Source organism: Nyctereutes procyonoides, unplaced genomic scaffold (genome assembly GCF_905146905.1).
Source record: "Nyctereutes procyonoides isolate TBG_1078 unplaced genomic scaffold, NYPRO_anot_genome, whole genome shotgun sequence".
Taxonomy (NCBI): Eukaryota; Metazoa; Chordata; class Mammalia; order Carnivora; family Canidae; genus Nyctereutes; species Nyctereutes procyonoides.
Window position 1 is genome coordinate 48,393,790 of NW_026575051.1, and position 18,488 is coordinate 48,412,277.

General features: G+C 43.4%; 1 protein-coding gene and 1 pseudogene across 1 annotated transcript; one reads left to right on the forward strand and one right to left on the reverse strand.

Moving 5' to 3' along the window:
• Positions 1-267: 267 nt before the first annotated feature.
• Positions 268-1,156, reverse strand: LOC129512933 (phosphatidylethanolamine-binding protein 1-like; annotated as a pseudogene).
• A 13,167-nt stretch (positions 1,157-14,323) lies between these two features.
• Positions 14,324-18,488, forward strand: PNRC1 (proline rich nuclear receptor coactivator 1). The gene is made up of 2 exons (XM_055329550.1): positions 14,324-15,019; positions 17,345-18,488. The coding sequence occupies exons 1-2, from the start codon at positions 14,480-14,482 to the stop codon at positions 17,786-17,788; spliced, it is 984 nt and encodes a 327-aa protein (XP_055185525.1). The 5' UTR covers positions 14,324-14,479; the 3' UTR covers positions 17,789-18,488.

An 18,488-nucleotide genomic window follows, 5' to 3' on the forward strand; every position in this document is an offset into this window, starting at 1 on the left:
CTGTGCCTTAACTGCAAAGCAACTCTCCCTATTGCTTTTTTCCAGTACTACCCTTGAGAGGGGCCAGAGCAGGATACTGACCCCTAGAGTAAACAGTCTGAGATGTACCACGCTGGGGGTTAGTGTCATGGTGAGAGACACAGCCATGAAAACATGACCCAGAAGTGCCATCGGGTACAATTCCGGACTCCGGCTGACAAAGGCAGAGACAATGAATCTTTTTTTTTTTTTAAACCTCCCTTAAAGATTCTTTGATGTTCGGCCCTATTAACTATAGACCTGGTCTTTCACCTCAATTTTCCTTTCTTTAAATTCTGGGTTGCTCTTCTTATATTAACAATTTGATAACCCCAACATAGTACCAAAATATCCCCCAAAATGGAGTTCAGGTTTGATCAAAATGTAAACCCGAGGTGTGACTCTAGAATTATAAAAGATAGGCAGGAGGAAAAGTCACTCTAAACAACTATCTGATTGCTCAGGCCTCACCTGTGAGAACGGGGATGGGGAAAGTGGAGAAATCTACATGCATCACTGAACTTGAGAACACTGCTTGAGACTTCTGGGACAGCTACTGTCTCCCAGCACTGCCCTACGTCCCAGACAGCTGCTCATAGAGTTTGGGCACATAGTCATCCCCTTCCGCCTGGTAACACGTGCCAGCCACCGGGGGCCCAAGCTCGTACTTTTTGCGAAAAGATGCCACTTTGAATTTGCCACGGTGGTCTCCAGATCGGTTGCTGAGAATGGGCTCATCACACTTCAGTGGCCCACTCTGTTCGTATACCAGCCAGATGTATCAATGAAGGCCTGTGCCCTTGGGAGGCCCAGAGCCGACATAATCGGAAAGGACTGTGCCACTGCTAATGTCGTTGCCCTTCATGTTGACCACCAGAAAATGGTGCCATTCCCTGTATTTGGGGTCCTTCCTGCTGGGAGCATCCGGATCTGTCAGGACAAAGGTGTAGAGTTTACCTGGATCAAGACCATCCCATGCAATACTGGTGGGCCGGTTCTTAACCTGGGCGGGCATCAGCACTTTGCCCAGCTCGTCGACCTCCATCCCGGTGTGTTTGACATGCAGCGCATGCTGCGGCTGCTCCTCCACTTCCTGCAGGCTCAGAGGCCTGGACCACTTGCCAAGGTCCACTGGCATCACGGAGCTGAGCAGACGAGAGGGAAGAGTTTCTGCAGACAGGACACAGGCCCACAGCACCGACTTCCAGCAGTCAGCAAACTGGCCAGAAGAGGCGTGGGCCCAGCGCCTGGGGAAGTGCAGGCCAACTTTCATATCTTAAAATAAAACACTAATAGTGCTGTATTTCATTTTTGGCTTAAGATATAAACCAATGACTTTCTACTCTGAAGATGAGGTTTTAGCTGTATTATTATCCATACCTCCCCTATAAACATATATATTCACAAATATCATATACATATATTGGCCTTCCCTATCCTCTTAATGTAGTTATAAGTTTGGATTCTATTGATATTTGGTGATTTGCATCTAATCACTTGTACTATGAATATATTCTTTCTTGTACTTTTGCTCTTCTTTGGAATTAATAATTGCCTTGCTCTTTCCTTGACTTCATTTTCTTTGCTTCATTTTCCATTTACCCAGCATTTATTCATCCCCAAGCTCTCTGACAGAAGTGCATCTCTTCTCAATTCTTTTGAACATATCGAGGATTCTATTTTCTTTTTCTTGACAATCTTCCACTCCTCCCCAGTATCTTCTGTCTTCCTACTGCAGTCTGGGCTACACAGTCCTTAGGTTACCGGTATAGCTGTCACCCTGAGCTCATTTCTTACCCTTATCCTGGAAATTCCTTTCACCCCTCTCTTGTGTGGGAGGAGTTTCCTAGATCTCATGTCCTATTCTTTCTTGGTTTACTCACTTCAACGAAATGAAATGACCCTTGTAGTAACTTCCTGAGAAAAACTGCATATAGAGTAAATGTATTGAGGTGTTATCTATTTGAAAGATATTTATTCTACCCTTATCCTTGATTGAGGCTGCTAGAACAAAGTACCATAGATTGGGGTCCCTGGGTGGCTCAACGGTTTAGCATCTGACTTTGGCCTGGGGCATGATCCTGAGTCCCCGGATCAAGTCCCACATCCAGCTCCCTGCATGGAGCCTGCTTCTCCCTCTGCCTGTGTCTCTGCCTCTCTCTCTCTCTCTCTCTGTCTCTCATGAATAAATAAAATCTTAAAAAAAAAAAAAAAGAAAGTACCATAAATTGGGTGGCTTCTAAACAACAGACATTTATTTTTAAGTTATTTGCTACCATTTATTTCTTCCTGGACGGTAGAAGTCCAAGACCAGGGTGCCAGCCTATTTGGGTTCTGATGAGAACTCTTCTGAGTTCCAGACTACAGTCTTCTCGTTGTATCTTCACATGGTAAAGAGCAGAGAGAGGATGCAAGCTCTCTCACAACTATTTGAGTGGCACTCATCCCATTTATGAGGGCTTTACTCTCATGACCTAATTGCCTCCCAAAGCCTCCATCTCCTGATACCATCTCATTAGGAAGCAGAGATTCAACATAGGCATTTTGGAGGGACACACACATTGAGTACATAATAGGAGGAGACAGATTTCCTTTTTTTTATTAAAATATTTTATTTATTTATTCATGAGAGATACACATACACATGCAGAGGAACAAACACAGGCAGAGGGAGAAGCAGGCTCCATGCAGGGAGCCCGACACGGGACTCAATCCCAGGTCTCCAGGATCACATCCTGGGTTGGTTGAAGGCGGCGCCAAACCACTGAGCCACCTGGGCTGCCCATGGAGACAGATTTCTAAGTTGGAATTCATTTATCCGTGATTCTTGAAGTCATTGCTCCATTGTCTTCTAGCTTCAAGCTGATATTTCAGATACTATTCCATTTCGGCTGTTTTGTACATGACCTATTTCTCTCAAAAGGATTTTTTTAAGTTTTTTTTTTTAATTTTTATTTATTTATGATAGTCACACAGAGAGAGAGAGAGAGTCAGAGACATAGGCAGAGGGAGAAGCAGGATCCATGCACCGGGAGCCCGACGTGGGATTCGATCCCAGGTCTCCAGGATCGCGCCCTGGGCCAAAGGCAGGCGCTAGACCGCTGCGCCACCCAGGGATCCCCCATAAAAGGATTTTAATAATCAAGTCTTTTTTAAAAATTATTTTTGTTACCTTATTACCTTTCTTGGTGTAAGCTGATTTTCATCCATTATGTTGAGCACTCAGTGGGCCATTTCAATCTGCAGACTCATGTTCTTCACTTCTAGGCAACTTGTATGATTTATTTCTTTTTAAACTTCCTCCCCTCCACTTACTTTGTTTTCTCTTTCTCAAATTCTTATTTGGTATATTGCATCTCTTGAACAGATCCTCTCTTTTATTTCTTATTTTTCAAACTCTTCATCTATATTATTTATTTATTTAATTATTTATATATTTATTTATTTACTTATTTATTCTCTTCATCTTTAAATTTTACTTTCTAGGAGATTGCCTCAAATTTATCTTTTATTTTTTTCAACTGGAATTTGTATTTCTGCCATGATATTTTTAATTTTCAGGAGCTCTTTCTTTCCTTTTTTTTTTTAAACTGTTTCTTTTTTATACCATCTTGTTTGTGTTCTATAGATGTAATAGGCTCCTAACACTCTGAGGCTATTAATTAGAGGGGCTTTTTACTCATGCTTGTTTTCCTTTTATTCCTGCTTGTTTCTTTGCTTAGCTCCTCAAAAACTCTGGTGATCCTTGCCTGACTCGTTATATTTTAGAGTATAGCAATAAGAAGTTGATTGTAGGGCAGCCCAGGTGGCTCAGCAGTTTGATGCTGCCTTCAGCCCAGGGCGTGATCCTGGAGTCCTGGGATCAAGTCCCACATCGGGCTCCCTGCATGGAGCCTGCTTCTCCCTCTGCCTGTGTCTCTGCCTCTCTCTCTCTCTCTCTCTCTCTCATGAATAAATACATAAAATCTTTTAAAAAAAAATCTTGAAAGACTGCTTCAAGGGATGCCTGGGTGGCTCAGCGGTTGAGCATCTGCCTTCAGCCTATGGCATGATCCTGGAGTCCCCGGATCAAGTCTCACATCAGGCTCCCTGCATGGAGCCTGCTTCTCTCTCTGCTTATGTCTCTGCCTCTCTTTCTCTCTCTGTGTCTCTCATGAATAAATAAATGCAGTCTTAAAAAAAAAAGTTGATTGTAAACTCTGTGTGCACGGTATACATTATTGGCTAGTGGATACCACTACAGGATGATGTGACTGGGCTGCATCTTAAAGAACCTCTAATGTTAGTGTTTAACCTAGTCACATATATATGCAAAATAACTATAAATGCTAACTTACTGGTTAGGCCACAAAATCACACTCTTCTCTCCTCTGAAGCTCAAAAAGCTGGTGACATCATTTTAGATACGGCATTTATAGCAATGAGTCATATCTGGCTGTGAGTCATAATCAATATCTCGGAGAAAACTTGGCAAAACATCAACATCCCTACTTCATTCTGAGCTCCTCTGTGAAGTTAGTTCTGCTTGTTCTTCAGCTCTGCAATCCAAACATTCTTTTGGTCTTTGTATGTTCAGGAATTTTTAAAATGATATGACCCAGGGAATGTTAGTTTTCTTTTCTTGTACAAACCTTAAATTTTCAAGGATAAAATAAAGACATGGTAAAGATAATTCAAGCAATGTTGATCTGATCATTTTGTACAAACCTTGTTTCTGGATGTTATAAGGACATGAAATGTTCTTTCTTACGAAGAGTTAACAGAAACTCATTGGCCAAATCTCATTTTTCTTTTTATGTTCCGAGGTTATAAACTACAGGAAAAAACTATACAATCTCACTTTGGCTTGAAAATAAGCATTTCTCTAAGACAAATACTCATTTTGTAGCCTTTTATAGAGCCCTAGTGTCTGAAATTCTACTGTATCATATCACCTTAAATTCAAATTCTATAAAAATTGGAGTACTGGAATATTTTGTAAAAATGAAATATGCTGTTTTCCTCATGGACTCTTAGTTATTTAAAAGGATAGGATTGAATTGATTACTCTGGGACCTGAAGAATAAAGATTTGGTAGATATGTTTTAACCCATTTTCAATTTATCTTAAATTTTTTGGGAGGAGTTTTCTATCTTCTGGAAATGTCAAATGAAATAGTCAAAGATAACCAGACCAATTAGACAAACAGACTTTCATGTTTTTGCACTGAACAAGAAGAGTAAGAATACTTTTTCTATTAGGGCTTCATAGGCGAATAAAAAACAACTTAACTATTTTGGAGTTCTTTCGTTTTTGAGAGACAAACCAAAATTTTAATTCACTTGACTTTAAAGTGAAGACCAGGGATGCCTGGGTGGCTCAGCAGTTGAGCGTCTGCCTTTGGCCTAGGACATAAACCTGGAGACCCGGGATTGAGTCCCAATCAGGCTCCCCGCATGGAGCCTGCTTCTCCCTCTGCCTGTGTCTCTGCCTGTGTCTCTGCCTCTTTCTCTCTCTGTCCTTCATGAATGAATAAATAAAATCTTTAAAAAAACAAAAGTGAAGACCATCAAAAATGAAATCTTACTTAAAAAAAGAAAAAAGAACACCTAATTAAATCACAGCAGTTTTATTTTCTCCCCAGATTGCTCCCTCCAGATTTTCATGTTCCTGTCAAGGCTATCATTTCTCTCCAAATCAATCAGATTTGAAAGTTCGGGAGCCATCTATTTTATTCTGCTTTCTCTCTACCTCTTCTCACCCTATCACACCCACAGCCAGCCTGGTGTCTCTGCTGGACTCATCTTGTCAGCCACCAAATCTCAGGCCTTTACCTCCATGTTCACCTTTCCATGTTCTTGGACCCTGTTAGCCTGAGTCCTCAGGAGCCTCACAGCTGTTCTGGCCTTCAACCTATTTGTCTCACTGCCTTCAACCTATTTTTATTTTTAAAAAAATATTTTATTTATTTATCCAACCTATTTTTAGAGGAGTTTTCTGCTTATTTGCCTAGAGAGTCAGGTAAGTAAAGGAATGAAATGAGCTGGCTGAGCACAGGTCTTATTTGAAAGGACAGCCTCCACTCAGTTTCAGCTAATTGTTGCTTCACCAGGGATGATGGAACAGTGTCACTAGAAATCCAGCTTCCCAAGAATAGTCAGAGATCCCTCATTTCCATAGGTTCTCTCACTTCCTTTGGATTCCTGGGAATTGTAGGTACCAGAAAAGAGAGAGATTTAGTTTTTTTTTTTTTAATTTAATTCTTTAAAATTAGTTTCAATTTGCCAACAGTATAGTAAAATATGCAGTGCTCATCACATCACCTGCCCTCCTTCATGCCCATCACCCAGTTACCACATCCCCATCCACTTCTACTTCAGCAACCCTCAGTCCATATGATAATTGGCTTTCTTTAACTGACTTATTTCACTTAGCATTTTATCCTCCAGTTCCATCCATGTTGATGTAAATGGTAGGTACTCATCCTTTCTGTGACTAATACTCCATTCTATATATACACCACATAGGAAGAGAGATATTTTGGACCTGAAAGGTAGGTTATGAAATGTACTGGGCTGGCCAGACTTCTCAATGTTTGTCATGTCCACAGTCCCTGAAGTGGCCCTAAGTGGTTCCTTATTCACAGATGCCTCATCATCCTGGTTCATCATCCTCGCCAAGAGCCACCAAGAGGAGGTCAAGTGAGAAAGTTCTGTTGAACCAAGATGATGGTAATGAATCATACAATCTAGACCAATCCAAACTATACCAATCAGTTTCTCTTTCTCTGGAATTTGAGCCTTAGATAAACAGTGAGTTAATTGGTGGTGCTAGTGGATGTGGAAATATATAAGAAACACAAACAGAAAGAGTAGTTGAATCACGGGAATGCCAGAACATTTAGAGTAAGGATCAACGAACATCTGCTAGGGGGTGACAAAATAACCTAGTAATTAAGGTGCACGGCATCCTGAATAAATTTTGAGTTTCCAAACTTCATTCCAAGTCTGGTAGGCACTATACTGTCATTCCTGTGTCTCTCTTGAGTTCTGAGCATGAAGGTTTTCATTGCTCCTCTGAGGCCTGGTATGTATCTTGTCTTCCTTATGTCTATGTGAGCATACCCTTAAAACAAATACACCATTACGTTAGGAACCTGAGTGAATTCTTGCAATGATAAAAACCTAACAATGTATGCAATGTTCTTTAAAACAAGGTGGGGGGTGGTAATTTTAGTCAAACCTTGGTAAGTTAGAAAATGCTTGTTCTAACTGCTTCTCTTCTGTGGTTCTCTCTGCCTTCTCAATTTGTTTTGATGTAGAAAGTTATTCTGGAATACTTATAAGAACACTACTTAACTAAAAATACATCAATAAGTCAATAAAAATGTGCCAATATTGTACAGAGTACATTATGTCACACACACAAAACTGGCATTAAGGTTTTTTTTAAAAGATTTTATTTATTAAAAAAAAAGATTTTATTTATTTATTCATGAGAATCACACACACAGAGAGAGGTAGAGACATAGGCAGAGGGAGAAGCAGGCTCCTCACAGGGAGCCTGATGTGGGACTCGATCTCCAAACCAGGATCATGGCCTGAGGTGAAGGCAGACACTCACCGCTGAGCCACCCAGGTGTCCCTGGCATTAAGTTTTTGATGACTTGATCAAGAGTAATTGCAAGTAGGGATAGATCTGGATGTTCCAAGTTTTACAAGGAGCTTAAATCATGAAAAGGATAGTAACTCTGCAGAGTTACAAAACACTCTAGAGCAGGAATTATACTCCAGTTCCATGGTTTCAATATTTAAAGAAGGAGAGATAAAGTCAGAGTGATAATGAGAATAATAGGAAAAAATTAAAAGATAAAAAAAGAGAGAAAGACAGTAAGAGACAAAGAGGGACTAAAGAGATCAAGGTTAATGAAGTGATTATACACTTAATAACTGAGAAGACATAGAAGGATTATAAACAAGGGCACAATTGCAGTCCGAGTGAGGGGGTTAAAATTTCAAGATTATGAGACGGTTGGGTGACTCAGTGGTTAAGCCTCTGCCTTTGATCAGGGCGTGATCCTGGAGTCCTGGGATTGAGTCCCACCCACATCGGGATCCCTGCATGGAGCCTTCTTCTCCCTCTGCCTATATGTCTCTGCCTCTCTCTCCGTGTGTGTCTCTCATGAATAAATAAATAAAATCTAACAGATAAATAAATAAATGTTAAGTTGGGAAGACTACATTTTTTTAGTAATGGGATAAATGTTTTAAATGATTTCATACTGATAGAATTTTTAAAAAATCAATATAGACTCATGACTTTGAAATGCCTTCCAATTTTGTCCAAAAAAATGGCCTAGCAGTGATGTTATCCTAATCCCAATCTGCACTCCTGCAAAACAATCTCATATTCATCTTTGATGCCCAGACTTTTCCACTACTATTTTTTTCACTTAAAGGAACTAAGGTTCTTTGTAAAATAGCTCATTTTGTGTTTTGGTTAGAGAAAGATGGAGATCTTGTGTATTTAAAACAAGAATGTGGGGATCCCTGGGTGGCGCAGCGGTTTGGCGCCTGCCTTTGGCCCAGGGCGCGATCCTGGAGACCCGGGATCGAGTCCCACGTCGGGCTCCCGGTGCATGGAGCCTGCTTCTCCCTCTGCCTGTGTCTCTGCCTCTCTGCCTCTCTCTCTCTGTGACTATCATAAATTAAAAAAAAAAAAAAAAATGTTTTCAAAAATGTTTGGGAGAAGTGCTGAAGAAACCATAGAACCATCTTAAAAGGATTTTTACTGGCCAAGATCTAAAGATTTAATCAAAAAAGGGAAAATGATTATAGATGATTGCAACTTTGTTAATCTATGAAAGTCCATAATGATTCTCCAAAGGAAAAAAGTTTACAATTTAGTGCCAGGTAATTTAGCTATAAAAGATAGTGTGGGGGACGCCTGCCTGGGTGGCTCAGCGGTTGAGCATCTGCCTTCAGCCGAGGGCCTGATTCTGGAGTCCCAAGATCAAGTCCCGAATCGCTCCCTGCATGCAGCCTACTTCTCCCTCTGCCTGTATCTCTGCCTCTTTCTCTGTGTCCCTCATGAATAAATAAATAAAATCTAATAAATAAATAAATAAATAAACAATAAATGTCTTTAAGAAAAAAGAAAAAAGAGTGTGGGGTACCTGGTTGGTTCAGTTGGTGGAGGGTGCCTCTTGATCTCAGAGTTGTGAATTTGAGTCCCATGTTGGGTATAGAGATTGCCTGAAAAAAAAAAAATCTGGGATGCCTGGGTGGCTCAGCGGTTGAGCATCATGTCTTTGGCTCAGGGCATGATCCTGTGGTCTTGGGATCGACTCCCACATGGGGCTCCTGCATTGAGCCTGCTTCTTCCTCTGCCTCTCTCTCGTGAATAAATAAAATCTTAAAAAAAAAATCTTTTAAAAAAAGAAGATAGTGTCTGTGATTATACAGATATATTCATATTTTTAAAAATTTTATTTATTTGAGAGAGAGGGAAAGGCATGCAAGAGAGAGCACAAGCAGTGGAGAGGAAGAAGAAGACTGCCCATGGAGTGGGGATCCTGATGCAACGTCCATCCCAGGACCCTGGGATCACAACCTGAGTTGAGGGCAGACACTTAACTGACTGAGCCACCCAGGCGCCCCTAGATGTGTTATTTTTTTTTAAGTTGAATAAATATAGAGTTATATGTATGAGGTTTTTTTTAAAAAAATCTAAAACATATATTAGTTTACAAAGTATAGGCATGCCTTTTCTCTAATTGCAACAGTAGGGAAGGATGAGTAGAAGAAATTGGAAATCAGCCAAGCAGTCCTGGAAGAAAATATTAACTATACCAAGAACAGAAAGAACTGCTCCACATCATTTGTCACACATAACAATTGGGTAGAAAGGAGATCCAACATTTAATCAGGAGTGGGGCAAAATGATCAAGTAGAAAAATAATTCCATAATATGTTTCACAATGAGAATATGCTAAATGTCCTGAAGATAGCTAATTTCCCCTCCCTGTCTCATGAAAGGTGAAAACTTTCAATGATCCTATTAATTGTAACAAATGAATGAGACCAAATCAGATTACAAAAAATGAACAACCTAGCTGAATATGTAATGATAAGAAACTGGATTCTGTAAGGTGGCCAAATGATACCTAAAAACTACATCATTTCAGGAAAGGTATTAGGTTGCATTCTGTGAATGGCAAGGATTTGAAAGGTTTTATCAGCGTATGAAAGGAGAGCCAGCCAGGAGGCACAACCAAGCCTATGACCCAACTAAGATTTAAATTGGTTGAAACCCCAGCTGGTCTAAATAACATGCTTTTTCTTTTGGTTTTATATCTAGGACAAAATAGAATCAAGTCTCTATAATATTACTGTACCCCAGGGCTGCCACTGCTTCTTTGACACCGTGTACCAATAAGAAAAAGACATCTATCTCTTCAGGTAGCCCCTGGAAAGATAGCTTTTAAAAGCAGAGTGAGAGCTGTAGTTCAGGCCTCCCTTCCCCCTTTGGCCAGGCGCCCTCGTGCAAAGCACAGCCTGCATAGGTCTGCTGTTCCTTTTAGGAAGTTTTAAGAAATAAATGTGGTAAAATTACTGCCACCCCAGAAAGGTATAAGGATAAGAATCACAGAGACATTAACTTCAACCTGTGGTAATGGTATGTTAGTAGCAACCTAAGTATCAATTTTGTCATTATTGTGAAATTTTGTGCATATTGTTTGCTTCTAAACATAAACTTAATAATTTCAATTAATATTGTCAGACTGTTGATAAAATAAGGTTTGTGATCAATGCTTAAATGTCTGGGAAAGTTGCAGTTGTTAAGTTTAAACATTTTGATTTCCTAGTTGTGTTCAGTGTTTACAGGAATTTTATTTCATAGACATGAAAGATTAAAAATTTGGGCATCAAGGTAAGTATAAATTGGAGTGTTCCTCTTTTCACACGTGTCCCTTAGAGTGTGGACATTTAAGATCTAAGTAGTAATAGAGGAAATGGAAATAAAGTCACAATGAGGGGGGCGAGAAAAATATTAAGAAAAGGAGGACAGAAGGATGATATTAAAGGCAGAGAAAGGGAGAGGACAGTAAAATGTAAGAGACAAAAGCAATAGGAGAGCAGAGGAATTCAGAGGGCTCTAAAGGGTTAATGTAGGTCAACTGCTTATTTCATACACGGTTTTTACCTCTTTGTTCTTTTTTTCTAATTTTTTTTCTTTGTTCTTTAATATCTGGTTTACTTTTCAAGTGTTTATTAAAAAAAGGTGGGGGGGGGGGCAGCCCGGGTGGCTCAGTGGTTTAGCGCTGCCTTCAGCCCAGGGCCTGATCCTGGAGACCTGGGATGGAGTCCCTCGTTGGGCTCCCTGCATGGAGCCTGCTTCTCTTTCTGCCTCTCTCTCTCTCTCTCTCTCTCTCTCTCTCTGTGTCTTAGGAATAAATAAATAAAATCTTAAAAAAAAAAAAAAAGCTTCCTCTAAAGAAACTGTTGACTTAGAAATAAAATCAAGATATGCAGCACTGGGACAAAAGTCCTTTAAGAACCCTGAGAGTCAGGGGATCCCTGTGTGGCTCAGTGGTTTGGCACCTGCCTTACGTCCAGGGTGTGGTCCTGGGATCCTGGGGTCCCGGGATCAGGACTGAGTTCCGGGATCAGGATTGAGTTCCGGGATCGAGTTCCGCATCAGGCTCCCTGTGTGGAGCCTGCTTCTCCCTCTGCCTGTGTCTCTGCCTCTCTCTCTCTCCCTCTGTCTCATGAATAAATGAATAAAATCTTAAAAAAAAAAAAAAACAAACCCGAGAGTCCTCCCAAAACTTTCTTTATACTTGGAATATCTTGGTACCTCCATGATTAGCCCTTTGGGCCCAGACAAGAGCATCTGACCTTTTCCTTTATATCATATAGCACAGATGAAACCAGGTTTGACTATCAAAATTAGGCTTTCCTAAAGACTAGGATCTATAGGGACTATACCTGAAAAATAACATGAAATCCAATTATCTGGTTTATAAAACCTGGATTATTCTCTTCTGGTGATCCATTCCTACTCCCTGTCTCTTCATGGTGGGCACCATCTTAGTGCCCATCACCCAGGTGATCACAGCTGCAAGGCTACCTTTCTCAACGTACAGGATCCAGGGTCTTACATGATGCCTACCCTTCAGGCCTATAAACTACATATCGTAATAACTCTAACATTCACCCAAGAGATACACACAGATAATAATAGATCTCTTCCATCAAGGGCCCCTCTGAACTACCAGTGAGTAGCCCCCTGGAGAGTAGATTATTCTCTAGGACAGTGTGATATTAACCCCAGATAAAGCCAAACCTTAGTATGGGATATGATGAAAAGAGAAGCAAGCATTGGGAGTTCAAGGGACTTTAGTCCTTGACCCATTCTGTGACCTTTAGATAACTTTTTAAGAAGATTTTTATTTATTTATTCATGAGAGACAGAGACAGGGGCAGAGACACAGGCAGAGGGAGAAGCAGGCTCCCTGCAAGGAGCCCAATGTGGGACTCAATTCCGGACCCTGGGATCACACCCTAAACCAAAGGCAGATGCTCAGCTGCAGAACTACCCAGGTGTTCCTAGATAAATTATCTTATCTTTAGAGGCTTTATTTGTATAATAGGGAAAATAGAACTCATCTCTAAAGGATTAGGATTAGAATAAAATGAATTAGCTGAAGTGCTCTGAAAAAGTATAAACCCTTAAACAATTCTTTAAAAAAACTTTTTTAAACTCTTACAAAAACAAAAGAGCTACATTATTCCAGAGTCTCCATAATCTTTTCCACCAACTGTTGCCAGGCCATTCTCCTCACCTGATCTTTAACCCACTTCAATTTGCAGACTAGAGGATTTGAATTAAAGGCCCTCTAAAATCTTTTAAAGCCCTGGAAGTATATAGGTATCCCATTGGATACACAAAACTGAGTAAAACCCAGCAAAAACGATAAAACTCGGCAATGATGGAATATCATATGACAAGTTTATACAGCTCTCCCTCAACTTCCATCTGCATAAAGTTTTGGAAGCATTATTCTGGGTATCCCGTCTGTCCAACTTTGTTACCAATCATAAAACATTTATCGAGCACTACAAAGCGGAAAAATACTGGCTGGAGGCTACGATACAGCTACTGTGGTGGTCTCCAAACTAAAGTGGCAGGTAGTTTGGAGGATGTTAAAACTTGGGTCTTTGCCATCCCTGGACTGGAGTTCAAATTCTATTAACTTGCTGTATGATAGCCTGACAAGTACTTTTTGCTTTTCGAAGCCGGTTTCCTCTCTGATAAAGTGGGGGCAAAATAGAGTACCTACTCCTTAGGGTCAAGTTCAAATGACATAATTCATGCAAAGCACAGTTTCTGCCACAAAAGTACTTGGTAAAAGAGCCGTGGTCTGTGTGTGTGAGCGCAGTGCGGAGAGACGACGAGCGTGGGATTTCCAGAACACCCCAGCCAGCAAAATACACTGCATGTTGCAGAGCTGTTTCACTTTCTCCCTTTGAGACGCAAACCTCCCCCTTTGCTTCCTCCTCAGTGCCAGGCACCGTTTCGTGATCCCAAAGTCTCAGAGTCCTTCAAGTATAAAGACAGTAACATTCCCACTGCTCAATCACGGATTTACGGGGAACGCTGTATTAGCTAAGGGGCCCCTTTCAATCAGTCACTCCCCTTAATTCTCACTCTTTTCACCGCGTTTAAGGAACAGCGCTTGGAGACCCGAGTAAATGAAGACAACAACGCAAGCCACACTTTGCCAAATAGAACTTAAATGTGGACTGATCTTGCAATTGCTAAGAATGAAACCCCTATAGCGTACTTTGAAACCTTTTTTTAAAAGATCCTAATAACGTTATTATTCTGTTGGGCTTGAAATAAGAGACTCCCCCCCCCACCCCCCCAAGGTCAGTGGCTGAGGAGGCATCCGTGGCCTTGAGGTTTCCAGGTTTCTTTCTCCCGCCCCCATCCCCTTTTCCAAAATCCGCCTCGATCTAGCACTTGGACCCCTGCCTTCAGGGCAAGGTGCGGGGGCGAGAAGGGAGCAGGGTGGGGGAGGTCGGGCTGAAACGGAACTTCATTGTTCGCGGGACCGACTTCCCGAAAGAGCCCGTTGGCAGCGCCTGCGCAGTGCACGCTCTTTGTGCGGGGCTGCAGCAAGCTGGTTGTTTGTGTGTGTCTCTTGGAGGCGGGGGAGGGAGCGCCGGGGGGCGTGGCCTGCGCTGCCGCATCCTGATTGGGCTCTCGGGAGGAGGTGGGCGGGCGAAGGGCGGGGCTTCGGATAACAACACTCGGCGCTGAGGCTGAGGCTATTTGTTGCTGCGCCGCCACCGCCCGAACCATGGTCCGCGCTCCACTCGGGCTCTCTTAGCAGCAGCCGCCGCCGCCGCCGCCCTGCAACCGCTGGCTTCTCGTCCTCCTTTTCTTCTCGCTGAGCCACTTTCCTCCTAGAGCTATGACCGTCGTCTCCGTCCCGCAGCGGGAGCCACTTGTCCTGGGCGGCCGCCTTGCGCCCCTGGGCTTCTCCGCCCGCGGTTACTTCGGAGCTCTCCCGATGGTGACCACGGCCCCGCCGCCTTTACCCCGAATCCCGGACCCCCGGGCACTGCCCCCCACCCTCTTCCTCCCTCACTTCCTTGGCGGAGACGGTCCCTGCCTCACCCCGCAGCCTCGCGCCCCAGCGCCTCTGTCCAACTGCGGTCTGGCTCCGGCGGGAGGCACCTCTCGGGCAGCGCCAAAGAAGCGGCGCAAGAAGAGGGTGCGGGCCAGCCCGGCGGGGCAGCTGCCCAGCCGCTTCCATCAGTACCAGCAGCACCGGCCGAGCCTCGAGGGCGGGCGGGGCCACGCGACGGGCCCGAGCGGAGCGCAGGAAGTCCCGGACCGGGCCTCCAGCGTGGCCCCGGGTCCTGCGGCCGCAGCCCAAACGGAGGAAGCGAGCCCGTTCCCCGGCCAGCTGCCGCCCCCGGCGCCCGGCCAGCCCTCGTTCAGAAGAGAGGTAAGGGCCGCGAAGGGGGACATGGGGGCTGGTGGGGGAGTTCTGGCCCTTAGGCAGCCCCCGCCGGGCTCTGGAATTCGGGGCCCCGCACTGAGGGGTCGGCAAGGGGGGGGGCCGGGGTGAGGGGCGGCTGTTTACTCGGGAGGGAAGTTTCCGTGACGCCCGCTCGGTTCCAGCCCGGGAAGGGGGGGAGGGGGAGGCATGCGCTGGCGCCGCTGATTGGCTCCCGGGACTCAGCCAATGGGAGCCGCGGCTGCGCCCCAGCAACAGCCCCGATTTAGAAGGCTGGCGGCGTTCCAGGGGGTTTCGGCGCTCGGGCGCGCGGCGGGGGGGGGGGAGGGGGCCCGCGGGAGGCTGACGTCAGCGCGCTACGTGCGCCGCGCTCCGGCGCTCATGAAGGAGGCGAGGCCGGGGAAGGGGCGGGCGACCGCTCTGGGCTCCCCGACGGCGGGGCGCTCGAGACTAGGCGGCGCGCGTGCACGGCCTCGGCCGTGTTGTGGGTCTTGGAGTGGGCCGCGGGCGGCTGCAGTCGGGCTGGCCTTCCGCCGGGCAGCGGTGCCCGGGGTGCGGCTCTGCCCCCGCCGCCACCCTTCTCAGCTGTACTTTTTCTTTTTCTTTTTTTTTTTTTTTTAACTCAAGAAGTTGGCAGGGACGGCTGCACCTGCAGTTCCTGCCTCTGGGACGAGAGCTTTTGCGTGCTCGCCTAGCAGATGAATACGGAGTTGCTGACTTTCAGTCTGTACTGTCCTGGGTTTTGCTGATGGGAGGTAGTTTTCTTGAGTCCAGAACGATGAAACTTTTCTCTAAAAAGCTGTAAGTTAGGGTTGATTGACGTCGAAGCCACTCAGTCGCCGCGCTGATAGGTCAGGATAAGATCCGCACTAACGAGATTAAGTCGCTAACGAGATCTTGAAATTGATCTGGGTAGCAAAATAAAACCTGCCAATTTCAAAGCCTTAACGGTCTCAAGAAATGAAAGGGAGTGACAGGCATTCCTCGTTGGACGAATGCTGGAGGGATCGGCAGCTCCTCGCTAGACAGGCATGCCTTCGGCAGAAAATCCGACTCGATCGCCGTGATTACCTAAATAATAAGTACAGTTTTAAGATTCCAGGGCTCTGAAACCGTGTCCGATAGGCCGTCTCCTTTTGGAGGCTTCTTGGTTCCTGGTTAAAAGTAATCTTTCTCCGGCAGTTATTGACCTGGAGTGTTACCGTGGGCCCCCAGGTACTTGTATTCTTGTCCGGCTTCCCTACCGCAGTACGAGTGTGAGCAGGGCGGTGAGCGAGTGAATTACTTTTTACTCCTCCATCCGGTCATGGCTTCCTGTAAGGGTCACTAGTTAGGGAAAGGAGTTAGAAGTGGTGCGGCAAGGTTGTTTTTTAAGATGTTATTTATTCATGAGACACGCAGAGAGGCAGAGACACGGGCCGGGGAGAAGCAGGCCCCATGCGGGGAGCCCCATGTGGGACTCGATCCCGGGTCTCCAGGATCAGGCCATGGGCTGAAGGCGGCGCTAAACCGCTGAGCCACCCGGGCGTCCTGAGCGGCAAAGTTCGTAAAGGCAATTGTTAAAACAAGAGGTAGGGACAGGTGGAAACAACTTTTTTTAAAGATTTTATTTTATTCATGAGAGAGACAAGAGGCAGAGACATAGGCAGAGGGGGAAGCAGGCTCCACACGGGGAGCCCCATGTGGGACTCCATTCTGGGATTCCAGGATCACGCCCTGGGTCAAAGGCCCAACCGAGCCACCCAGGTGTCCCGGAAAGTTTTAATTTTAAAGTTGCTGCTATATGTGTAGCTGGAAAAGATGATAAAAAGTGATTAGTAGTACTTAGATTTATGAAATTTTGTTTTCAGAAGCCGGGAGATAATTTTTCTGTGTAGTTAGTAGCCATTATCAAAACACTTAAAATCTAGTTCCTGCTAATCAAATTTTTATTCTGGAATAATTGTTTTTTAAACTTTCTTTCCTGGAGAATTTTAAAAGGATTTGACTAAAAGATAAACAGTAATCTGTGAACATCCTCTTGGCCACATCTTACTGTTTGGAAAGCAGCTTATTTTACTCTTTAGTTATAGAAAGATGAACTTGGGTTACTTTGGGTTTCTTTCCCTGTGACACTTCTGACTCTCTACATTCATATTGGTGGTGGTAGTAAAACTTAGATGTGTGCTTATTTGGTAAGTGCAACGAGCCCACGGTGAAGCAAGGCAGTAAACTGAAGTCCAGAAGAAGAAAACATTAGGTATATGGTGTGAAGTTTGTGACTAATTTTTATGAGCCTGTATTCACTTTTATGTTCCTTCCTTGTCTTTGTAGGTTTTAAAATCAAAGATGGGAAAATCGGAGAAAATTGCCATTCCCCACGGCCAGCTTGTTCATGGTATACACTTGTGTGAACAACCAAAGATAAACAGACAGAAAAGCAAATATAACTTACCACTAACCAAGATCACCTCTGCAAAAAGAAATGAAAATAACTTTTGGCAGGATTCTGTTTCATCCACTTTAATTCAGAAGCAGGAAAAAAAGCCTTTTAAAAACACTGAGAATATTAAAAATATGCATTTGAAGAAATCAGCATTTCTAACTGAAGTGAACCAAAAGGAAAATTATGCTGGGGCAAAGTTTAGTGATCCACCTTCTCCTAGTGTTCTTCCAAAGCCTCCTAGTCACTGGATGGGAAGCACTATTGAAAATTCCAACCAAAATAGGGAGTTGATGGCAGTACACTTAAAAACTCTCCTAAAAGTTCAAACTTAGATCTCAGATTGCAATGTCTGTCGGGTTTCAAAATCTCTGGACTCTTAAAGAAAATTGGTACAGAAATGAAAATTTGCCTTGTAACTTACAAGTGCAAAAGATGAGTTGAAAAAATTACAACCAACAACTTGTATTATATTTTATATTTTGTAAATACTGTATACCATGTATTATGTGTATATTGTTCATACTTGAGAGGTACATTATAGTTTTGTTATGAAAGTATGTATTTTGCCCTGCCAAATGGTAGGTGTTTTGTATATATACAATGGAGAAATTTTAAGTGTGCTAAGGCACATGGAAGACCGATTTATTTGCACAAGGTACTGAGATTTTTTTTAAAGAAACAGTTATCTCAAGGTGAAGATCTAAATGTGAACAGTTTACTAATGCACTACTGAAGTTTAAATCTGTGGCACAATCATTGTAAACATGGGGTTTGTCTATGTTTCTCTAAATTGATTTCTGCGTTCTAATCTGTAATTACTGGAAAACTATTCCCATTTTCACCAAACTTAATTTCTGGTTTTTGGTTTATCCATTCAAATTTAAGATACCTCTAATTTTAATGCCAACAAAATTGGTTGTACTCAAATTTTAAATAATAATATAATTTGGCCCCCCCTTTTATACTAGTCTTGGCTCTTTGTGTGTGACTTGTTTGAATGTGTGTCTAGGAAATGGATTTTAACTTTTAACA